This window comes from Plodia interpunctella, chromosome 5, assembly GCF_027563975.2.
Source record: "Plodia interpunctella isolate USDA-ARS_2022_Savannah chromosome 5, ilPloInte3.2, whole genome shotgun sequence".
NCBI classification, from domain to species: Eukaryota; Metazoa; Arthropoda; class Insecta; order Lepidoptera; family Pyralidae; genus Plodia; species Plodia interpunctella.
Genome location: NC_071298.1, coordinates 3,156,445 through 3,183,610, shown reverse-complemented (window position 1 = coordinate 3,183,610; position 27,166 = coordinate 3,156,445). Strand labels below are relative to the sequence as shown.

The following is a 27,166-nucleotide window of genomic DNA, read 5'->3' as shown; positions in this document are numbered from 1 at the left end:
ACACGATCTCAATGCCCATGTCTGAGTGTGAATTGCTATTGTCAAAATATAGTACGGTTGCCTGGGTAAAAAATAAAATGCATTTCTTCTTTTTCCGTCGGTCGTCTAAAACTATGGAACAGGAAAAAGAAGACATTTTACATTTTCAATTTTTCCACCCCAAAGAAAAGCTAAAATAAGTCAAGGACAGGTTAATTTGGATTAGCCAATAAAAATGTAGTATCATATAATTATAATATTCTATGGGCCGTTTATTAAGATTTAGACAATTTTTAACTAGGATGATAAATAAATATAGATATTTTTGTACTACTAACCTAAACAGCGTACACAACGTATTTCAGTGCATTGTTGGTGGCTTTCAATCATCGAATTTTAGATAAAACATCATTGTCTAACTTCTTGTCAAGTTAGAATGTCTATTCAAATGATCAGCCAAACAGATAAAACATTTAAATTGTTATCAACATTCCAAATAAACGCAATAGCGTAGATTACCTTACTCAATAGATTAGTTAGCAGCGTAGTACTGATGTAATTGCCAGGCCGGCTTTTAGTTCTATTGCAATAATTAATTTTATCAGTCTGAGCAGACAGATTCTATATTATTAAAAGCTCAATAATAGCAGGTACACTGGTGGTTGTAAAAGAAGCAAAAGGCGGAACCTGGGCACGAAGATGGCTGCTGATGTATTAAGAGACGGGGATTTGAAACTCTTTAAATACCTTTATAGAACGAATTCAGAGAAAATACTAATTTTTTTTTTGTTTCGTTTATCCATGTGGAAAGGCAAAGAGATCTAATAAATTTTGATTTTAAGCCAAGTCTTTTGCATCTTTTAGTCTTATTCCGAATATCTTCATTTCTCTTTTTTCTCTTTTTCATTTTCTTCTTTGTCAATCAAAGTAATATGATATGAGATAAAATAATCAATAATGACACAAAGAAAGTCTGTATGAGGTTTATTTTATTACCTTTAACTAACACGATGTTGAGTTGCAGGCCGGCCAATGTTGGAATTAGATACCTCTTGTACATCAATGTATCTTTGATTGCAATAAGCTTTATAATAATTAAAGTTATACCTATGCCCAGATAATCAGCATAAGATGTATCTTACCTACGATGGAATCCATACCTGTAACAATGCTTTTCCTAGAGAGCTTGTACCGTTACATTTTGTAACGTCAATAAAACTGAAGACCGCGGTTGCAATGATCAAAACAACAGAATACCGCATAACTGTCAAGTTAACGACAGGTTATTGCTGCCTATAAGTTATAGGTTTTGTCTCCCCTCGGACCTCGCTTATGAGCAGACGTGCCTCAAATATTTTGCTGTATTTTTCTAAAAAAGTGTCAATTTCATCTCAATAAATTCGCTTTGAATATTCGGAGAACATAAAGTTGTGGGATTCGACAGACTGTCCCTCTCTCCACGCCACATCCTGCTGCATTTGTGTGTGAACGCGATTTAGCACACGCAGGAACCCGACTCAAAGGAAGATAGTGAGTAATACCGATACACACACACACATCACCGCGCAAGTTCGTCATACTGCAGCAGTGCGGAGGGTGCAGCGCAATATATCTTCATCCTTGTCGCACCCATTAGGTGTGCGCCTGAGCAACTCTGCCTTACGGTTCCGCCGCCGGCTGACAGCGACGCAACTATACCGTTAGCAGTAAGTGCGAGTGAAATTACATACTATGCATCGGCTTCGTCTGTCCTACCTACGTAATGGTGCATCGCAGTGCGAATCGAAGACCATCGCTTGAGTTATGAACGCCTAGTACACATCGGATCGCATCACTCCGTCCAAACGTGCGTGACAGGTGAAAGACTACTTACACACCCGGCGTTGTCCTCAGTTCCATTCCAGTCCACTCTTCTCATTATGAACTTTAAATATTACTAGTATCTCCATTTACAATAACAGTGATTTAAGTATGTTTTAGATCTATTAATCTATATTACTTGTGTTGTGTTGCATGAACATCTGTAAATATCTTATGTTTTCCTAGTACTCAATTGCGGATTCGGTGGTATATTTGATAAATTTTATTATAAACAAGAATCCCTATGACAACAACTTAACTCAAATATTGGCAGTATATAATTTTAGTTCTTACATGAATTGGTAATTTGTGTTTGTGTACTTTACTGGCTTGTGAATTATGTTTGCCTAGTATACTGTTACTGCCACATCCCTAAACGTAAGTACAATAAGTATTGATTGTGAAGGTTTGGTTGAGTGAAACTTTAATTTTTTGCCCTGCACAGGGTAAGTGCTTGAAATAAAAGTTTTTCAAAAGTTTTTAGTATACAGTGCACGGTATAGGGTACTATAGCTTTTAGTTTAATATGATGAAGCGTACTCCCCCTAAAACCCCTTATACGGGATCTCTACCAGATGTCTCTGCTGTTGATGATTCCCTTACTGGCACATCGCCCAATACAGCCCTGAGAAGTGACAATATTACAGTGCGTGGTCTTAAACGGCCCAGAGGCGACTCAGGTGATCTTAAGGAGCTTCTAATGGACATGTTCGCCACCTGGAAAAGTGACCATGATGCTAAGCACAGGGCAATGCTTGATAGTCTTAAAGAGATTAAAGACCAAAACTTAGACATACGTTGCTCGATGGAATTCATGTCCAATAGATTTGAAGACATGTCCCAAAAAATTATCTCTCTTGAAGCCGAAAGGAGGAGGGATCGCGAGTATATACAAACTCTAGAAGCCAAAGTGGAAACCCTAGAACGTAACCTTAAAGTCTCTTCTATCGAGTTGAGGAATGTTCCCCAATCAGACAAGGAAACAAAAGATCATCTTGTTGAAATGATAAAAAATGCCGGCTCTGCCCTCTCTGTTCCCATCCAAACATCTGACATTAGGGATGTTTATAGGTCGGGCGCTAAACCGGGTGTTCGTAAGCCCCTAGTCGTGGAATTTAATAGTGTCATTATTAAGAATAACGTAGTCAAGGCTGCTAGAACTTTCAACAAAGGCACGACTAAGTTTAACTCAAGCTCCTTAGGTATTGGAGGCCCTCAATCTCCAGTTTATGTCTCAGAATTTTTGACTCCCAAAACGAAAAAACTTTACTACCTAGCTAGAAATTACGCGGCTGCCAATAGATTCTCATATTGTTGGACGAGCTATGGAAAGGTTTATCTCCGTCAAAGGGAAAATGGACCGATATATCGCATTGAGTGTGAGTCCGACCTAGATAAGATAAATCTTCCTACATGACTATCTTCGGATCCAGCGGTCAATGTTCCTTATTTGAAGATTTTACTACAGTTTTTTGGTGTTATTACTGATCTGTTACTAAACTACCTTCACTTACTTATAAGTCTCTTTTTGGTCTATATTCCTGCATTGAGCAATTTCTTTAACTACATTATTTTTATCCCTACCTATAAGTTATTCCACTTTGTCAATTCTCTACTTACTTATCTGCCCACCAAAATAAAATTTATAATGTGCCAACTCCCCTGTTTTGTACCATTCTTACACATTACCACAGTCTTACCCCTATTGACTTATATCTTTCAAAATTCGATTCTGTAATACAAGTACTTAATAATATTGATTCTGTCAAAAATTCAGAGTCCTTTAATTGTAAACCCGAATCGGTATCTAACATTCTCTCTAAATATAATCATAAACTGACTATTTTGTCCCAAAATATACGCAGCGTATCTGCTAATCTTCCCCAGCTGGAAGTGCTATTGGCTAGAATTGGTTACGATTTGGACTTCATTGTTCTTACTGAATGCTGGCTAGCAGTTAATCCTCATATTCCTCATTTAAATGGATACCTTTCTTATAATAGCACCAACAATAATAATCAAAATGAGGGAGTTGTAGTCTATGTGAAACAAACTTTGAGTAATATTTTAGTCGAAACCCCATCCTTCTCAGATGCAAATTGTATTCTTATAAAAATTAGCAATCATACCTTAATTATTGCAATCTATCGTTCACCATCTTACAAGAGTATATCCAATTTTCTCGACTCTCTTAACTCACTAATCTCGAAACACTCAAATTTTCAAAATATTGTTTTAGTCGGAGATATTAACATTGATATCATAGAAGAACATCTTGATGAGCGTTGCCCGAACTACCTTGAACTACTTGCATATCATGAACTTCTGCCGGCTCATAATTTTCCTACTCGCGTCCCAACTCTAACCTGTCTAGACCACCTCATTGTGAAATCCAAAAGGCCTTCTACAGCTATGGTTCTTGACACATTCATTACAGACCACGCTCCTATTATGTTAGCCCTATCAACTAATCACAAACCCATCACCAGACCTGTTACTAAACTAGTGACTGATTATGCTTCCCTCTCCCGTGACATTGAAAACCTTGACCTCACCCCTGTTCTTACTTCCAACGACACTGAATTTGCTGCCACCTCCTTAGTTAACTCATTAACCAATTGCATAGACAAAAATTCCAAACTTGTAACACCCTCTAAACGTAAAAGTATAATCAAGCCATGGATCACACCGGGACTTTTGCGCTGTATGCGTAATAGGGACAAATTACATAAAAAATTAAAACGCAACCCAAGTAATAACATACTTTTGACCACCTATAAGAGATACCGCAACTTTTTGACAACTCTGCTAAAAAAACTAAAACACCTACATGAAAAACAATTACTAATCAATGCAGGCAAAAACCCTAAAAAGATATGGGAATCCATCAGGATGATAACTAACTCACATAAACCTCATTCGAGCTCTGAAGAACTTCTAGAAATAGGTACTCCTCCTCTTAACTCAGTCAACAAAATAAATTCATACTTCTCGGGTGTCGGTGAAACTTTAGCTAAAAAGATCCCTCCTCCTCTCCCTACTAGCCCCTCAACTACTCTACCAATATGGACTAAATCCCTTGTTATCAATTATACAGACGAAGATGAGATTATGAAATTGATTGACTCCTTGAAAGATGACACTGCGATGGGATGGGACAATATTCCTTCTTCTCTTATCAAAAAACACAAAAGTAAGCTAACTCCTGCAATTGTACACATATGCAATCTTTCTATAGAACACGGTGTCTTTCCCAATGTTTTTAAAACTGCACTAGTTTATCCTATACATAAAGCAGGCAAAAAAGATCAAATGGAAAACTACCGTCCCATCTCCATACTACCCGCACTTTCAAAAATTCTAGAACGCATTCTAAATAAACGTCTCATTCATTATCTCGAGAAAAATAATCTATTATCTGAGAATCAATTTGGCTTTCGCACGGGCCGATCAACTTCCCAAGCGGTCGATACTTTAACCTCTCTTATTACTGATGCTTTGGACTCGGGTCAAAAATGCCTCACTGTCTACCTAGACTTCGCCAAGGCTTTTGATTCAGTCTCGATACCACGTCTTTTATCGAAATTAGAAGCCTTGGGTGTTCGTGGTACTCAACTCAATCTATTTCGTAGCTACCTTACCGACCGTAATCAACTTGTCAAAATTGGTCCCCATGTCAGTGCTGATTGTCCCGTACATTTTGGTGTCCCGCAGGGCAGCATATTGGGCCCTAGCCTTTTTTTAGTATACATAAATGACCTTACAAACCTTAAGCTTGTGAATGGTAACGTACTGTCATTTGCTGATGACACTGCACTTGTCTTCATTGGAGATAGTTGGCCCGAAGTATTTAAATCCGCACAGTTAGGCTTAAATAGAGTTAATCAATGGCTTGCAGAGAACATTCTAACACTTAACACCACTAAGTCATCATACATGATCTATAGTATGAGAAATATTAATCTCCCGAGTACAGGCACTCATAAGATATTTTCACATAACTTCTCGTCCCCACTTTGCGAGTCCTTAGCTTGTGGTTGCCCAGCTTTGGAGAGAGTGACCACGGTTAAATACTTAGGTGTTACAATTGACTCTAATATGACCTTTCAACAACATATTTCACTACTATCCTCTCGAGTGAGAAAATTGATATATATTTTTAAACTACTTCGCCCTGTAGCTGATATGAAAGTTCTAAAAATGACCTATAAGGCTCTATGCCAATCCATTATCACATACTGCATAACCTCTTGGGGCGGAGCTGCTGTCACTAATCTTATAACACTCGAAAGAGCTCAAAGAGCAGTCCTCAAAGTAAGTGCATTTAAACCTTTTCGATACCCAACATCTGACCTATATAATGAATGGCAGGTACTTACCGTGAGACAACTTTTTATTTTAAGCACTGTTTTGAAGTTTCACTCAACATTAACTTATCATCCTGATATTTTGGGCCGTAACAACAGACTTAAACTCTCTTTTCCAAAATATAATACTATGTTTTCCAATCGATTCTTTGGCTTTATAGGGCATTTTCTATACAAAAATCTCAATGCTAAACTTTCTATTGTCGCACTGACCAAATTTTCATGCAAAAAAATTGTTACGAACTGGCTTCTACATTGTTCTTATGAAGAAACAGAGAATATGCTTCACCCTTTAGTTTGACTACTCCTTACTTTCGACGATTTCTCTTGGAATCTAAGTGTTAAAGAATTTTTATTATTCAAATATAGTTATAAGTATGTACATAGCATAGCCTTGTGTATAATGTCTGGCTTCTGCATTCAGTAGTAATACCGATCTTACTGATGCCAAGACCAAATGTCGTAGGGCTGAATGCAGGGGTTATCACGCAAAACCTGTTTTTAATTATTGTACCATTTCGTAGATTTAATACCTATGTGCCATATTCCGTGGGGGGGACCTGGTGACCTGCTATACAGGTGTTTTTGACGCCTAGTGTTGGCACCAGATCTCCACATCTAAATTGATTATTTTATATGGTATTATTACTCGTATTATCTTAAAACCCTAGAACTTATCTCCTTCAATGTTACTTAAACTTAACTAGTATTAAGATTTTGATTTCTATTTGTATCCACGTCAATTTTGATGTGGAGTGAATAAAGATAAGGCCTTTCCTATCCAACTCTAGTACCCTGCCTGCCGTTACAGTTACAGTACGGTATGTGCATTTCCATTTTTCAACTGTATATCACTTTTACAAAGATCACCAAGAACAGAGAAAGCTAAAATTTCCTTCGACGCCAAAAATTTCAATGCATGTAACTGTTACAGGTCAGGGTTCATTCGACGATGTTCAGTTTATCTTTGGTATTTGTGTCGCTAATTTTGATGTTTAGCATAAAGTATTTTGTTAAAATATATATTTGAAAAAAAGTTAAAATATGTATTTGCTGATTAATGCATACGTAGCTTAGCTTCATCTTCATCTTGACTAGATTCTAATCTCTATATCACATTACAAGTAAGGTATAATGAACCTGTGTTCGATAATTACGTTAAGAAAAATCCCTCCTAGATAGTGTTACACCGAAAAACAAGGCATCTAACGATAATTAGAATCTACCACTACTAAAGCATATTTTCCCAATTAGCAGTTTATGATATGGGATGTATCACGAACTGAATGAAAACCAAAGTTGAAAATTATCTTACTTTGATCACAAGGTTGTTCATCAATCGACATTCAAGCACAAATGTTGGTGCTCTTTGGTTGCATCAAGTCAGGAAATGCTTCGAAATTCTGAAAGGCATATGAAAGCTGTCAAGGTTGCCGTTGCGTTCTCTTGTTCGGCTTGAGTTCCAATGAGTCATGACATGAATACTCATGCGCACAAAATAAATATATTACGGAACTGATACTTCATCATCTTGGCAAACCAAGATGAAAAGCTGCACGGGCCGAAACGTAGCATATAGTTTGTGATGCCACTTTTTTGCCAATTGCATCATAAAAGCGATGATGAGCCCTGCGTCTGCCAGACCTTGCCAATTTTACCAACTTTGGAGTAAAAAATATTTTTGTTCAATGCATCCCATTCAGTTTTCAGTCAATCGGAATGAAACTTTTATTTTTCCTTTTACCTCCGTAGAAATAACCGCCAAAAATGACTCAAGATGTTTGAGACGATTTATTTTTTCATGCTTAGTTAATGTATAACTCTTCTGTACTCCCTTGATTGTCTATGGCGAGCGTGGGCACGGTCGAAAGATTTGGACTATCGTCACACATTGGCACTGGCCAAGGCCTTCATTAAATTTATCTCATCAATTCGTCAATACACTTTTCTGTTATCTGATTTAATTCAGATGGTCAAGTATTGATTAGGTTCAACTTCTTTATATTTCCAGTATGAATCAATAATACAATTTAACTATAAACCAATTATACATAAAAATCTTTTGAGGCTTAAAATATCAACGTCGATGACAATATTTAATAATATAGTATTTAATAATATAATTAATAACCTTAGAGTCATAAACTTCAATAATCAATTTTAAACACAGAGCTCGATCTAGTTAGTTCATGACCGTGATGCAAGATACAATTGAACAAAAAATCAATTTAAGTACTTAAATTGCACAATAACAAAGCAAGAAAAGACGCAATTCTCATTTTTGAAAGTCAGTTTATCAACAATATTGAATACAGTTTTCGCAAAAACGAATGAACAGAAACTTTCTAGTTTTTATAGGCTTTCAATAATCTTTAAAAAATATATATTTAAATGTGATGTTGCTTTAAAAATATGATGGCCATCGTGCTAACCCTTTCACAAATTATTGTATAAGACAACACTTTGCTTATAAAACATAAAATAGATTCAAAAAAATTAGTGTGTGGTCTTATTTATGGTTTATATTTATTATGCCAATAAAACGCATCGCTTCAAAGATACTTCAACCACTAGAAATATCTGCATTAGTATTAAAGCAAAACCAAGGCAAAGTTTGCGTAACAGTGTTATTTAACCTTTGAATAATTAAATCAAAATACAATAAACACGTCACAATAAAGGATTTTCTGCGCGGGGGCACCGTGGGTTTCTATTCTAATGGTTCAAATTGAGAACAATTGAGCATGATCCCACGCGCCTTGCAACGGCAACGCAGCTTGGGAAAAGGCTCAAATTCGTCGATAATTACAGGTGAATCTAATGCTTTGTCAAATTCTTGTTAGTAAGAGAGGCATATAGAAATAAAAGCTAAAATACATAACCATAAAACCGCTAAAATTCGCATAAATCGCCAAAAAACCATAAAATTAATAACTGCATCTATATTAGTATGTGCCATTTTTATAGAGTACTAGATGAGATTTAATGCTAGTTTTACTATAAACTTAGCATGATTGTCAGTACAATGTTCGTACTCTTATTTATTGAATGTATGATGGATATTTAATTCAGTCTTTGACACTACCGCTATAATAATTCGTTTGGTGACCAATATGGATTAATTACGCAACCAATATTTTGTGAAAAACGCAGCTAAAAACCAAATTCAAGTGTGAATCAATGTCAAACAGGTAGAAGATATCACAAACAGTGTGTGCTGTTAAAATCATTGGATTGAAACTGGAACTAACACAGCTATGTGATTGTATGCAGATCCCTTGTGTCGCAACACCGACACGATCGGAATTGCCCAATATCGCGCAGTGACTGCAACGCTCGTACATCTTCGCGTGCTAAGGGCAGGCTTACAATAATTTACATCAATAAAACACTACTTACACAGAAGGGATGTAAGGATCGGTTTACACGACTGGAACGATGACTATTATTGAAGAAACAGTTGCACGAAACACACATGTATTTAGTCGTTTTAAATTGTATTTACCGAATATAGGAGTGCTCGTACGATGTACAATGCTTAAATTCAAACATTAGCTAATAATTAACTAATAAATTAGTATACATAAACATTATCATAGACATAATAATCATTAGTATGTCTAGCCAGATGCTAACGCATACACTTTGGCCTTGATAGTACGCGACGCACAAACTGATGCCTATTGAATATCCTTAAAAGCTATTTACAAAACTTTTATAGCTTCTACGTGATGTTTGTCAAATAAGTGCCTCATCAGCTCTTGGCATCAAGTCAATAAATACAATTTACAATTTTGACCAATTATTTTTATTGCGTTTTATTACGTACTTTATGTGAATGCATATGCTTGTATGTCACATTCACAGTTTCTATCTAAGTCATTCTACCTACTTTGGTAGAAAATTTCACAATCACTAAAATTATTTTCCTTGCTACACAAATCCGCAATAACAAATATAAACTTAATGAGTACATGCATATTTTTATAACTTTTTGTCATAAAATATAAATATATTTAAAATAATCTATATTTCATTTTTTCACTTAAATTTAATACAACCTTCTAAAGACATAAAATGTCACATGACCGCATCGGTACAACGTTATGAGCATGGCAAAATATCATAACTTACGCATTCCAAACCTGTTTCATAGGTGACATCCTGCTATCCTCGACACAAGGCAGATGCTCTGTCCTCCAACCAGTTTGTGATTCTAAAAGATCTGGAAAGATTGACATGGAAACGTCAGGTGACTACGGCCGAGGTTACAACAAATATTTACCTACTTAATTGCGATTCCAATCACTGATTCACAAAGGGTTTTTAAAACGTATGACTTTGATACAGAAATCGGAAAATACGTGGCATTTGTCTGATGCAGTTTACCTGCTGACAGCATTTGCATTTTTATTACTGGATGAGAAGAAAATGTACACGTAAACAGCACCTATTTGTAAAGTGATAATCGATAAGTATTTTATCACTAAAAGTAATTATTATACTGCAAATTAAATCATATTGTAAAAACCATGTCAAACATGTCTTTTCAATTAATTTTAGTTTTTGAAATTATGAGAAGGATAAATTACATGACATCGATATTGAAGATAGAATAAGTTAGATGACATATTTATTCTTCTGTAATGACGAAATGAAATGCTGTTTGCATGTGTCGATGATATCATGATTATTTTGTTCGAAGCCGGACGTAACTTTTGTCACTGCTTTTTTTCTGGTCTAGCTAAGTATTATCTAAATATTTGCTGAAGAATAACTGCTAATGGACTAGCCATAGATAAAAGAAAAATATAGAAAGGGTCTAGCTTAGCTATAAAATTTCAAAGATTTTATAAATATCTACCAAAATTGAAGAGATTAACCAGTCATGCCACTGGATTTGAATTATTGTTAAATCATTAATTCACCACTACAATTCTGTTTTTCTTTAGCATTTATTATACCACTGATTGGCTCCTCATTCTTTTTCCACATAATAAATGATTAAGTTACTATCTATTCAACAATCATTTGATTTTTATCTATTCAAAAATCATAAGACATTCTCAGAGCTAGGCTATATCTAGTTATAAAATCCAGTCGCCATTATATCCGGATGATATAAAAATGCAGGAAGCAATGTTAGTGGAGTGACCTCTAGCGAGTGCCTTTCACTGCAGCTCGGAGATGGCCGGGCAAAATGAACAAATGCATCCGAACGTGCCACGAACTAGTGCAATGAAAGTAGTTGGAATAGTCAACGTAAATATAGCAATGACATAAAACCCAACATTGCTCCGATAGTGAATCGCAGAATGCAGATCAACCGACAATGAAATGAATGGAGGGCTAAGATGAAGTGTGCCGCCGAAATATAACATCGGAAGAAAAATAAGAGTATTTCTAAAATTGTGCAGTTGACATTCTGATATATCATCAAATTTAAATTGAAAGTGTACTTTTTATCGCTACGGCCATTTTTGCAGGACTCATCCACTTCACACCCACATATGGCGCGGACATAATTTCGGCGAGACCTCAAAGCATTTTTATTACAAGACGACGGTTAATGTTTGTCTGTCAGTGACCCGAGACCAACTTCGGTCATTACCACGGGACGAGTAATAACGAACATCACTAAGCAATTACGTTAAACTGAAGATTTAAAAGATATATTATGTTTAATTGCGACGTAAGTACGTATAATCGCGGAAGCGAATTTTTGTAAACATTAACAAAATTGCATTCTAACCATTCTACACTAATTGCCAAGAGCGGACAAAAAATCAGCAACCAAGTTTAGATAGATGATCAATGAATCACGCTGACCTCATAAAAGTGACTCGGCTACGGCTAGACTACGAGTATAACCTACTATCCTGAAATTCTTATAAAAGCAGCTGCGCCGTGATATATCTCACTTTATTATCCTTATAAAACATTAAAATCAATAATTAAACAGTTATTTCTTAAACCAATAGTTGTAATCACTAACTGCAGACTATACTTTAATAACCTTAACCAATTACATGAAATTACTCTTCGTATCCTTGGATGATATTTGTTCTGGTTTTCCAATTTTACTGACATACTTAATTAAATTTAAAATATTATTTGAAAGACAAATTAAATAGTATCTTATCAAATTTATTTGTAGAGAATGGGGTTAAATAGTTCGTACTTATTTTAAAATTAAATGATTTTTACCTACGTCCTAAATATAATATGTAAATAGCTATACTACAATAAAGCCATTGCTTAATGTGCTACCCTAATGTTAAGTGTGCTAACACTGATGTGAGATTTTATGCAAGTCACCTAAAGGCTTCTGACGTGACTTTGACGACTACCTACCGTCAACTAGTGGCAAGTATACACACAAAAAACATGGAAAAAGATTTCTAGTCACTATGACATGCACCAACCAAGAAGCCAGATGGGACGACCTGATGCATATTCCTTGCACTTTGTGCTGCATGTGACATGAGTTGCAGCCTTGAGGTGTTTGTTTATGTTTAACTAGCTGTGTCCCGTGGGAATTTCAGTATAAAAATTACCCTATGTGTTATATTCCAGGTTATATTCTACCCGTGAACTAAATTTCATAACAATCCGTCCAGTAAATTTTTCGTTAAAGTATAACAAACATACACACATACATTCTCACAAACTTTCGCATTTAGTAGGACTGAACACTTAGTCAAGTGCAATATGAAATGATGACCCTGTATAATAAATACTACTTGTTTTATTTTTACTTTGATAATGTTGTAAGTTGATCATCTGTTTGGTAAAGCAGTCTTGATAACTTGCAACTATTGTTTTTAAATATGTAAAATTTATATTCTGTTACTGATTGATTGAGGAAATACAATATTTTATTTGTTTTTTAAAGTCATTTGGCTGTGAGTTTGTGGGACTATTTATGAAAGATTTATAGATACATTCATAATTAAAGTAGAACTGTATGACGCTAATTAATCGCAAAGTGTCAGTTTTTAACATTTATAAAAACTGGCAACCAATAACGAATACTATTTATAATTTATTGAGAAAATAATCAAAAACATAGCGGAATGGACTGATCGCATATTGGAATCACGCGCACATATTCCGTCTAAGTGAAGTCATTCATGAAATACTAAATACAGAGTGAGGTTTTTCGTTCGTCAGAAAAATACTGGAAAAATCATTTTGAGATGGTGAGTCTCAGGCAAAGGCTTGAGATGTGTGGTACCGCCCTAGAATAGGGTCACTACCACGGATGCACGGGAAGATATGGAATCATATCAAGTCTAGTCGCCGCGTATGACATCCCGTACGCGGTGACTAGGGACATAGACAATTATGGTGAGCAACAATAGCATTCCCAAGGAGGGTTGAAGTCAAGCAGGCGGTCGGTTTTAAAATAACAGCCAAATGTACAACATTTTAAGGTTATTTTTTACTCTGTCACAGCCCCGAACGCAAATGGAAACTATTTTATCTATGGGACACGGCTCAATTTTCTAGGTCTGATTACTAAGTAACATTTGCTTAGGTTTTTTTTACCTTACCTCTGTTATGTCACTGTCATCAAATATTCACATAATTATATTTGATAACCGGCAACTTGTAAATAAAATATTCATATATTCAGTTATGTTACATTTTTAAATTGTGTTTCATCACATACACACACACATGTTATTACATAAGATCCATCCGAAAATAACTAAATGTTTATCAATCTCTTTCCAATAAAATGTTTATGTATTCTTATTTTATTAATTTTTATTTAAATTCTTTAGAGATGAGTGAAAGAAAAAGGAGAAGGTCTTTGCCCAACAATGGGACACAAATCCACAGACTAGATAGAAATATATCTTAAAAATAATCGTAACCGCGCGAGAGTTCCATAATCAAACGAACATTAAAAGTAACATTTTCTCTTTTATAACCCGGAAATAAAACAATCTTCACATGAGAATTTTCTATATCGGGTGAAATGTGATATATAAAATCTCCATGTCTGATTAATGTTTAGCACTGCGCAGATAGATTACAGTTCACCTTCCATCCTAGCCATCTTTATTTCACTACTCATTATTATTTTCTATTGTAATAAACAATGCAGAGGTCTATGATCAGCGATCATATTGATCAGTATTGCCTTTGTGAGACACGTAATTATGCTTAAAGGTTTTTTAAAGATTTTCGATTTTTAATTTTAACAAATAGCTTAAGTGTGTATGTGTAGTTAATTTTATATTCGATATTGGCATAATATATTATTTCTTAAAGGCTATTTTGAGTTTTTCAGATGTTCTTTTGGCTACATTGTTACAAGGTTTCCATGTTAGTGTGAGTCAAATCTTGCAAGATTTTTTGCAAACTTCCCAGCTATTTTCTCATTTATCATTTCTTTCCGATTGATCTGAAATTTGGAATACACTTCTAGTTTGGATGACATTCTTTTATTATGATAAGCATTATAGTAGCCCCGAGGATCGGCTCTTGATAAGGGATCTACTCAACGGTTTATTATAGCGGCTTAATCTTTTTTCACGCATTTAATGCAACAAGATCTGTATGACGACAATAAATATATGAAAGCTTGTGTCACAAGTGACATTTTTGTTATAAAAAAAACTCATTACATGGATACATAGCAGGGATAAACATTAATGAGATAAATTTGAATATAAAAAAAAATTGTAAGATATACTGACTGATATACGAACATGCTGTGCACATGACAGGTATGATAATATTATTATTGTTTACCGATTGTTTTCTTACTCGCATGAAAGTGAGTCGATACGCTGGCCAAAGTGGACGTCAGTCGCATCGCCGGAATCAGAACATTGTCTCAATTTAAAAAATAATACTTAGTTCTTTTCATTAAGCGCTATGTTATGAGTGAGAGGACACGATGCCTGGTGGCGGGAACTTCGTTAAGGTCCAGAGGTACAAGAAGAAGCCTCGGACCCCTAGATCAGCGCATGCGCGCTATTACTACACAAGATCGCTGATTTTAGACTCGGGCCATAATTATATTGGCCCTAAAGGTCTAAGGTGAGATTTGGAAACAGTATAGTTGTATTAATTAAAATTTAGTAAACTTTAATCATTCTGGTTAGGTATGTTAAGACGTCCGCCTGTGGATCGAAAGGTCCCAAGTTCGAATTCTACTCATGCCACATGAGTTTGTATACCAAACTGACTCATGTATAGTAGTATCATCGAACACCACTTCCGATGAAGAAAACATCGTGAGGAAACCTGCACACTGGTTAATTATTAATATATGTGTGAAATGGAGAAGGCAATGGCAAACCATTCAATTATTCAAGAAAGTTGTTGTGTATGATAACAACGGCCCTCAACCATGAGGAAGGAAATACGACTATGAAAAAGAAGAATATATGTGGACATATCGCACCGACTGAGTAACAAAGTTACACACATTAAAAAACTTTCACTGGCACATAACATTCAATCAATTTATACATAAGTAGTATATTTTTATTTTCAATAAGTGGATGATAAGTACTACTTTCTCGAAAGCAAAATGTGGAAACCGAACTCTTTAACCTTGCAATATTCCATCCAAATTTTCAACAGATATAGATTTAATACCTTCCTAAGGCATTAGAATTGTTATAATGTACTAGTTTTTATATTGCCCTGTCCTTAATCCCAATAAAGCGTTGCTAACAAGGTGAGCCGCCTTTTACTTATATTGTGGCTAAGCAAGCATTATGTAATGTGTTGTATGTCTGTTTGACAGGTAGAGCCTTTAATTTTAAGATCTAAGTAAACAGTTTCCGTTGTCAGACAAAAATGTCTAGCTGATGGTACGGTCATGGAATTAAAAGGTACACACGATATCTTCAGATGTATAGAAGTAAAAGTTAAGAAAATTGTAGTCCATTAAGTCTTATATGAAGAATGACTTAAAGGAAATATTAGCTTTGCTGTAATTTTGTGTAGGTTTAGTAAAAATGTACTTAGGAACATCTGTCTTAAAATATTATTTTTTACTAGCTGTAGAATATATGCGAAGATTATACCCTAAAAACATATTTACAAACACTTCGTATTTGTAATATTAGGGTTAAAAAACTGTAGATCTAAATCTCTCAATTAAATCGGTTCTTCTTCTTTTCTTGTGATATGGCTTCATCGTTCGCCAAAACGATGATTTTGCCAACACAATTGCACCAATGATTCACTGTCAGATGTCAAGTCATTTGCCAACATCACATGTCAATTTGTTATTTAAAACAGTAATGCAAACTTTAATGACTGAGTTTTGTTTTACTAAATTGACACTGTAACCTTTGCTAGTACACTCAACGCAACCTATGTGTGTTGGCAATAAAATTGGTTCTAAACTTCGATAAACATATAAGGACATTTTTTATAAATCGCAGAAAAATATTGCAGAATAAGTACAATGTATTATTGTTAGAAACTAGACTATATGAAAAGGTGGTAATTTTTTTTTTATCAGGAAGGTTCTTTCCCCTTTTTTGTAATGTGGCGTCTAAAGCTAACGGTAAACTAGCGAATTAACTATCCAGGAAATAGTTTTGAAATACGGAAAACGTTTTTTTTTCTTTTCTAGTAGCTACAATTAAAAACAATTTAACAATGGATTTTTTTTCTTCTAATTATCCTCTGCCCTTTGATACATTGCTTCATGTCAACGTTAATAATGTAGTTAATAAATGACTATCTTTCTTTTGTATGGTAAGTTTTATCCCGTGGTTTTGCCTTATTGGCCTGTCCTTGCTGACTGTACATAGCATGAATTCTTTGGAATGTTGCAACAATGTCTAACAGGCTCGGTTGTTCCGAATTGCACTTCGGTATTCATGTTTTGTCTTAATTAGTGGCTTATTAGCAAACTGGCTATAATGTCCTATTTGGTAATATGTTTGTATACCTTGTGAGCCCTTCACAAATTGAGTACATACATACTCAACATTAATAAAATTTGTATTATAAAATAAATCTATATGCATAAACCAAATTACTAAATACTTAATTCACTTACAATGTAACTATGTCACATGAATCTTCAACTCAAGTTCGAAACATATATCTTTAAACAATTGAGCTGAATTTTTTCTTGTGAGAATAAAGATTTATTTAACCCGGAAATTTTATAAACTCATTTAGTTTGGATGACAATGCATTATCAAAATATCAGAAAAACATTTTTTATTTATATGGTAGCGTGATCGTTAATCTTCCCCTTTCCTCATCATACCTACGCATGTGTATAATATTTCCAGATTGTTTATATATCTCGCTCGGTAAACCACATATTTAGGTATCTACGAGGCAACAACAATATTGTTTGATAACAAAGCTATTCTCTTGCATTCAATGCATTTCGTCAACGTTAGCGGTGGATTCATTTCATAGCTTTCTTACTTTTGGAATCGATTTATATTTGATCTATTTTTCGGAGTTATCCCTTTTTCCAATATCGTTTTGGAATGATTTTGGAATGTCTGGTGGTAACTGCCGATTTTTTTATCATTATAAAAAAAATGAATTCGTTCGACTGTTCAACATTGAGTATATACTTTTTCCTGTGAGTTCAATAATTTGCATCCACAAGAAGAAGTAACCAGAAAGTAAATATTTTTCGGCTTTTCAATTTTCTTTAAGACTCTGCTGAATGCTTTTCCTATTCAGAAGATTATTTTTTACGCAGTAAAATTTTCTTAATTTACTTATATTTTTTTTTACAGATGTCTGTATTGTATTGTTTTCGTTTACAGATGTCAGTCCGCTCCAATAATGGATAGCAACAGCAGATCGGCGTCGCCGCGTGAGCCGTCCCGCCCGCAGCACAGGCCCCCCTCCCCGCCGTCCCCCGCAGCCTTCGACAACCGCGCCTACCAGCACGACGACGCCGACCCCAACCACAACGACTCCTTCACCTCCAACGGACCCCAACAAAACGGACACAGTAAAGAACCCAACGGGGACACCAAAACTTTAGAAGCTGTCAACCTCGAACTGATAAACTTGACACCCAAAAATGGCAATGCTAAGAAGAAGGACGCGGTCGAGCTGGACATGAGCACCTCGAACCCCTACGATGAGTATTTCGTTCCGGTGAACGAGCATAGGAAATATATGAGGTACGTATTTAATTGCCTATTGTATGAAGAATTCTAAAACAAAGTCTATGGGAATTATGGTAGTCGGCACGTACCGAATGGAAACCTGCAAGGTATCTCGCAATTGGCAAGAGTTTATGTACAATAGAGTAGGTACCATGCAGGTACAGTTTTATTCCTTACTTAATCCCCTTTTCAAATGAGGTGTTGGTGTATAATTTATTTTCCTTCCACAACTGTTATTCTTTCATTCGACTTCAAGAGTTCACTTCAACTTCTTCCGTTTCTTATCAGACCTTTCACTTCCTCTCCGTCTCTGTACTAATATCCGGCAATTCCCAATAAACATGTTATGGTAGCCGATTTTCTTGTGAAATTTAATGAAGGTAAGTTAGGTTAAGGAACTTTTTGTTATTTTTTAGGACATTATTTCGCACTTTAGCCAAAATAAAGTAGCTTTAGTTTCCTTGTGCCTGCGTGGCCAAGCGTAACGTGCGACGCTAATTAGGAACAAAATCTAAATACCTACAGCGGAGCAAGTGGTGTGTATGGTTGAGTCACCGACCAGGGCGCCTACCATCAACTATTACACAATGATTCAAATGCAGGGCAGTTCAGTTTAGGAACCTAAAATGAATCGCGTTATTTGGTACCACCAACTTATCTTAACAGAGTCTCATTTGAATAGTGAGAAGTGAATGCAATTCATAAAAAAAAGTAAAAATTGTCTCAGAATCGTAAACCCCAGTAACAGCAACCAAATGTAAGAAAGAGATAAGGCTATACGATCTCTATATATTTTATCTCGTTTCAAGAGTTGCGTTCCGATATCAAATTCTTACCATTTTGAGCAAACAATATGTATTTTTTTGTTACTTAAAATTAAAATGTATATTATCTTTGTGTTAGTTACATGACTAAAGTAAATACAAAACACAATAAAATAAAATATTTCAGACTAACAAATTTGACGATTATAATCATAACACTAAACACAAACTTCGGAACATAAAAACCGTACCACGATGGAGTTTCGGTGGCAAAACTAGGAACTATCAATAACAGATAGACCACGTCATTGTTTTCAGCGACAGTAGCGCCACGTCTGTGGGACTTCTTTCGTGGTAATTAATCAGAAATAGAAACTTTTTTTTTGAATCGCGAATTTTGACAGATACACATTCCAGTTTACGTTCTCAATGCACATCATGGTACCGAATTGTATGCAAAATGAGTGAATGAAATCGAAACGGCGTATTGTTTTGGTGACTATCTATAATGGATCGTTATGTCAACTTTATGGTACGAATTAGCGATGCAGATCAGTTTAGGTCCTGAACTGGATCGCATTAAGAGATGATGGTAAGCCCCCAGGGCGCACAAACACAAAACATACAAAAGGGCGCCTCGAAGGCTTGCAAAAGTCCATTTCTTTTTCAAATAGGTACAGCCGCTTCCTTAGAAATTCAGATACGCTAAAAACAACGCCCATGTTAATTACTGCGAATGAGGATTTGCTTAATCTCGAACTTCACAGGGGCGCGTTGTAGAAATTTCGCCCAGAGCAGTTATAGCATCGAAAACGTATTCAGTTCAAAGCCTCCAAGGACACCAGTTCACGGACTCTTTCTCGGGGGTTTAATACTGAATAATTAAAGCATTATTGATGCGGAAATATTTAATGTTGGACCCGTGACTAATGACAAAGACATGACCATTTAAAAAATATAATTCGCTGTTTGATCAAGTCTGTTATGCTCTATACAATAATTCTACGTTCTGTTAAACGATACCAATGTTGAACGATATTTCTATTTTTTAGTATTATTTAATCTGTAAGTGTTATTGATTACTAAATTTAATTAAAAATATAGATTAGTGAATGCAAAACGGTATTTCTTGTTAATTTAGCAACTGAAACTACTGAACAAATATTATCTAATAAGCAGTATTAACTATGCGGTTTTTTCGAAGCTAGTGTCTCAATGTGATATTGGCAAATTGTTTCAGTTTTTTTTTCGGTATTTATACCGATATCGAAACGTAACAACGTCTAGTTGCGTGCCGCTTAAACCTCGTTCAAGTTATAACAACCTCTGAGATTTTAGTGTTAGTTTACAATTCGATTTTCAATACAGAATTTTCTCGCAATGATGCGACTCGGTACCACTATTAAGATGGTCTAGTGACCTATCACGTCAAAACTATTTAACACCTCGTCCATTATTCTCAATAACAATGCTTTATATTTATAGCGCAACAATAATAAATACTAATCGAAATTGTTGATCATCAATTCATAATTCGTGAAACGTAACGAAATTATGTACTTACCAGCTGCGCCCTGAGGCTTCACTCCCGTAGGAATTTCGCGATAAAAGTACCGTATGGTATTATGTTCTACCCGTGTACCAAATTTCACAGTGTACAAGTAGATTTCTCGTGAAAGAGTAACAAACATGCACACATACATCCCCACAAACTTTCGCATTTATAATATCAGTAGGATTAGTAGGACTTGAAACTCGAATTTTCTTATTCTTGGGCGGGAACCACAGGCCTTAAATTGAAACCTCAAATGTGAATCGACAGGATTTAACCCACAGACCACTTAGCCTAAGTGAGTTAGTCTGATATTTTACCCAATACGGCCATCTAAATTCCTTGACTTGACTTCTTGCAGCGTTTGCGGAATCTCAAATATTGCACAGGCAATTAAATTTTATTAGCACGGGCCTATTACTGAAGAAATATGTTTATCTTGCCTAATGTTTACAAATATAATATTCATGTTTGCGTTTTTATTGCAATTAAGTGTTGGATCGTATTATTTCTATTACTCTAGGAGTTTTAGTTTATTGTTTATTTTTATTGTACAGTCGGATGCAGATAAACCTGGCTGTGGTACAAGTTAGAAAGGTGTAGGTACCTAAATGCTTAATGACAGTGTATGTGTAAAATATGTTGATTCAAATTATATTTATTTTTTAAATTTTCTCTTCCCAGATGACTCTTCGGACGCGAAAGAGAATCTTAGCAAAAGTTTCGATGTTTGTTTCTCGATCATTATAATTGTCATTCTCGCAAAATTATTTCAAGGATTTTGGTGAAATTTGGTACAAGGGTAGAATATAATCTGAAATCCATAATTCCATACTAATCCATATCTCCATACTAATATTATAAAGAGAAAAGCTTGTATATTTTTTATTCGTTTGTTTGTAATGAATAGACTCAAAAACTACTGGGCCGATTTTCATGAAATTTGGCACATAGATAGATGAACCCTTTAAGAGTATCATAGGCTACTATTTCTTTTTTACAATTAAATTCCTACGGAAGTGATATCCCGGGGTGCAACTAGTAATGTTTATAGACCATATTCAATACAACTATCTCACGACGTCATCTAGAAAGGTCATTGCCCTATTATGTGAAGTTGATGCATCTTCGGAAAACAATTTATAACTGCAATTAAATAATACTAGCATTGAAGCATGTAGACGTACATACGTACTCTGACTCATTTGGCGATAATGGAGTATTGTTGTATGAAATATGGAAAGATCATCCGCGTGACGCACATCATTTAATATGTATTAGATAAGTACTTTTATGCGATAATAAATTACTTGTTTATCTGTGTTCATCTTAGCTATCCTTACGCGGAAGTACATTTAAAATGTAAATTTAACTGTAACCAGGGATTCGTTCCCGTGGAAATTTCAGGAGATAAAGCTATCTTTTTCTGTCCCAGGTTATATTCTACCCGTTTACCAAATTTCCTCGTTGTCCGTCCAGTAGATTTTGCGAGATTGAGTAACAACCATCTTAATTACATCTAAACTTTCATATTTATAATATTAGTAGAAGGTAGGATTTTATTTATTTTTATTTGCAATAATTATATAGATCATACATTCTACGTCGGATAAATAATCACGTTTAGAAAATGATCACGTTGTGACTCAGTAAGATCTTAAATAAAATTTATTCTTTGTTTTATTTATATTTAGTTGGGTAAGAAACTATTCAATAAAATATGAATCAGTCTCAGCTAGTCAGTTTTTTAATATATCTGGTAATTGTATAAAAGAAATTAAATGACGCAGGCTACACGTGCGATACACTGCTACTACTGCAACCTAAGGAAATCCCGGGCGCGGATCCAGCTTTGTGAGCATTATGGACAAGCCCTCTCGTCACAAAAAAATACACAAAAATAAAATTATATTCATAACATTTTATCATTCATTACATTTTTTTGCTCACCGTCCTCACAAGAAGATAATCGTGGCTAGCCCTGATCTAACTCCTCTAATTAAACACAAAAATGATAACCTGGATATCTGTAACGAAAAGAAATGTCAACCTTGAATTTCTGTAACTTTCGATTGCTGTGTCCTTAACCTTTTTTCAGCTGGATCCGCGCGGGGTAAATCCGAGCCTTTTGTTTAATCAGCAACATGTAAGCAAGTAAATGAAAGACTATCGCTACTGTGCCATCAGTCTGTTAGGTACACTCAAATAATCCTATAGTTATTAAGTGTATTGTGAATCTGCAACACATATTTCTACTTTTCTATGATTCACACTATGGTTGCTGCTGGGTAAGAATTTATTATATTTATTGTGCAAGCTCTTTATTAAAATAAAACCAATTGTGTCTAATACCACCTTTTTAATAGCGACACGGAAGTCATTAACTCCGAAAGTAAAAAATAATCACCTTACGTATTATAATTTATAGTTATTATTTTTAAGGGTCAAGTTTACGGAGCACGGTCAAAATCATATGCAAAATGACCTTAAAAATCATAATTAATTGAAAATGTTAATAACAAGAGCTTCCGTCGAATTCTGTAACCTAAAGTCTAGGGGAGGGATTTCTTTTTGCGCTATAGGTTCGTGTAGATCATTTTCAATTTACTACCATATTTAATATAAACCTTATTAGATTTTTATGATTTTTATGACATATGAATTTTCAAAAAGTTACATTTTTTGATAAGTATTATGAAAACAAACAAAGAGGATAACTTCGAACAATTAAAAAGAGAGCTTTCACTAAGAGACTATCCCACGTCGCATGAAAGGCCGGAAATGGTTTCGCATCGCTATAATATGATAATGCGATTATAATATTATGCAATTGGTTGGTGCTGCTTAAGGCGCGGCCGATGACCGTGCGGTCAACACGTCGCCAATGCACTTAACATCTTAATGGACATAGAAATGCAATGAAGACAGGCACGATATAGTGGGCCATGGACGTGATGCGGTGCTAAAGAGAATCAGCTTAAACCGCTCTAAAATGTACGTGTCATGTAAAATTATGCATCTATCTTTAATATTATATATTGCGCATGGGTTTAATTTAGTGATGAAAACTCCCCTTTTCGGTCATCGGACCAAACATATTTCTGTATTTATAACGTAGTCAACATCAATATGTTGATGTAATAGTTCTTACATATTATAAAACAAAGTCGTTGCCATGTCTGTCTGTCTGTCTGTTCGCAATACATTCAAAAACTATTGCACAGATTTTCATGCGGTTTTCACCAATAGATTGTATGATTTCTGAGGAAAGTTTACGTGTGAGTATAATTTATTATGTGTTTACCCGAGCGAAGCCGGGACGGGCCGCTAGTAGAATATACCTAAATACTTATTAAAAATAACGTACTTAAGTCTTGTAGTGGTTGTACATTCCAAAATATAAGCTACATATATTTGTTATGCTTATATTATGCAATATCGTCGGCCGGTTGCGGTCAGGACGACAGACACTCCTGCACATAAGGTGAAAACTAATGGGGAAATAAACGACCTCAATGTGGTCGTTATTGTACTCGGTAACACTCGGAAAGGCTCGGAAATTCTCTGTGATTTTACAAATATATAGTATGGAATTGATACAGAAAAGGTAAAGAATTGTAGTATAAATTAGGATATTATTTGTACGGAAATAGTTTTTTTTTAGAAGAAGTATTGCAACTTTGCACCAATTACTTAAGTATCTTGAAATCATTACACGTAAATCGTGTTCCTTCCCTCCAAAAACCGTCTGTTTATCAAGACGCGCATCCGTATGGGTTAACTTGTAAACTGAATTCATTTTCCTTCCTTTCGAAAATTTGAAAGGATGTCCAAGTTTCACAACGCCCGATCCGGATGAAACTTTCCACGATAACAACAAATAACTAACTAATAGCATCGTTAGTTCTGCAACGAATTCAAATAACGATAGTACTAAATGTGGCGCTTCACATAAATAAACATGATGTCACTGGTACAGGCAAGACAAAAGAGGATGGCGTTTTTAAGTTGACCATGTTCTTCCTTCTTTTATAACACTTACACGTTTCTTTCAACCATTCTATTTAGACCATTAACCGTATAGAAAAGATTTTACACTGTGTTTTATTTTTTGTATGGCCTAAAATGGCTTTTAAACAAATTGAGACTGACATATAATTCTGTACTATGTACATTTTGTGATCAAAGTTTCTTTCTCAGAAACTAATGTATATTCAGGAGTGCAAGACAAAACAAACGTGTCGCTCAGAGAACAATAAAATAGTAATGTCGCAGTTAACATAATGCCCAAACCAGTCTTTATTTAAGTACAAAACTGGAAATATCTTACTCTTTGGAATTCCTTTGGATACAGTTGCCCCCAATATGATCTTTCATACATATTTGTTCATTCTTTATTTCTATTTACCAACTATTCAAGAGTTAAATGAACTGCCATAAGTATTTTTTACATTGATATCTATTTGAGTCTTCATTAAAAATATGAATTTAATGCATTTATAACATATTTTTAAACTAACAAGTTATTAGACATAAAGATATCTATTATTATAGTCTTATTTTCAATACTTGTCTGATCATCATTGACTCTCGATGCGACGATGTCGACGGAACTCATCGCCGCATAAAATAAAGTATTTTCAAATCTAAAATCTTGACGTAACGGATTTTTAACTACAATACTTTTGAAAATAATAATATAGATGAAAAAATTATGTACCTTCCCTCGTGTCTTTTTTGCGTGACATGTATAACAAATCCATTTATACAATACTTTTGTTCTATTTTAATTTTTCTGACGCCACTTCCTTCACGGTGTGTGCAGACATTATTCTCTGGTACCTACCAATATTTACAGATGATGTTATTATAATAATAGGTATACCTACCCATTTCTTCAACTTCACAGACTCCAATGTACTTTGTAATCACAATACATATATCCACTCCCATTTTACTTAGCTTTCTTGAGATATAACCTCAACGCGGTTATGTGAAGTTCTGTGGTCTCGATTATTTATGCTCTAAGACCGAAGACCCCACAAGGCGCAGACGCAGTTCAAATGAACGTGTTTAAAATACTTACCTGTAATGTACTCATTTAACAGTGAAGCTATAAGCAGGCTGTGATAAAAGATGTTTCTTATTCATGCATGCACAGTATCTTCTGCTGGTTAACTGAAACTGGTTTCAACTAGATAAACATAAACCTCACTTTTTTAAGAATCAAATTTATATTTATTACATCAAAATCATAAAGCTTATACATCATCGGCGTCACCGCTAACATTCATAGCGTTGACGTGCCTTTCAATACGATGATGCAACCGATGGCATCCACATAATAGGCCCTACAGATCAGCTTATAGCAGCGTCACACTGGTTTTCGTGTTGCATCAGTATGACACGGTGATATTTAGGCTGCAGGCTCATTCATAAAATAGCTACGCTTGCTCAATGAAGCGCAAAATGATCGAACATACGTATCTGGGTCATAGCTCAAGCTTATTAGCGTTCGTGGTTTCCAACACTGATGCAAGGGAATTTGCAGTCTACAATGAACAAGAATTTAATAATGCATTACGAAAAATCACTAATTAACTATTGTTTATGATAAACGAGATGTTTAGATAGCGCTAGTTCATTGTCAACCAAAATAATTACTGTTTTAATATTTTTTTCAATTATTTTCAGTTAGGAAAATAATTCTTGCCGCTAGAGTGCCATGCTTTTGACCTCCTTGTACCACTCTTTGTTTAATCTAGTTGTATAGGTATAAACCCTTCTTACGATTACGTCTTTTAATTTTCCTTTTTTAAACCAAATTCCTCTTTCAATTTCTATATGCTCTTCAATTACGTTTTTAATGAAATTACGATAAACGATGATGTATAAACGTATTTTTATATAACTTTCAATAAGTTATTATTTTTCATTTATTTTTAACAGTTGGTCCCCTAACTATTCCATGTGTTATCACTTAACAAGTTGATGATTCGTCAAATGTGATCAAGTCAACGATATTCTTAAATATAACGTTCATATTATGGTCTGTTAGCATTAGCATAACAAGTTTCACTTTTCACATAAGTACATTAGCATTGAAGTGGCAAATCGCGTCCAAGCGAGCGAGGGTTTACGCGAAGTCCCGGGGACACAACATGCCATAACAACCGATTGTTCAGTGGGGGAGGGGGGCAGGAGCAGAGGAACAAAGCGCGGGCATTGACCTCCGTGCACTCCGCTCACGAACCTGGATGCATGGATTGTAAAATAACCAATGTGTCTCAGAATTCTATGACTAGGTACGCTTACGTTCTATCGGTGTCGGTGACTAAGCCATGCCTATTGTCGTATAAAATATTATACTAATCACACGCTAACAAACTATTTTTGAAATGAAGCAAAACAAAATGAGAAAAGGGGTCTATTCGGAACAAAAAGTTATTCACTTTTCCCTTCTTGAAGCCCCTTTTTAAGTTTTATAACCTCCGAATAATGCCAAGCATCTTA

The 27,166-nt window shown here is 35.0% G+C and overlaps 1 protein-coding gene across 3 annotated transcripts in view; it reads left to right on the top strand.

Annotated features, from left to right (window-relative positions):
• The window catches only part of LOC128669671 (uncharacterized), a 60,780-nt gene that overhangs the window by 26,946 nt on the left and 6,668 nt on the right, over positions 1–27,166 (top strand). For 2 of the 3 annotated variants that reach the window (XM_053744647.2, XM_053744648.2), the window contains exon 3: positions 17,987–18,352. In XM_053744647.2, coding sequence (XP_053600622.1) covers positions 18,006–18,352 — 347 coding nt within the window. In that variant the 5' untranslated portion in view covers positions 17,987–18,005. Of the gene's footprint in view, positions 1–17,986; positions 18,353–22,834; positions 22,942–27,166 lie in introns of those variants that run through there. The other variant, XM_053744649.2, reaches the window with a different exon arrangement.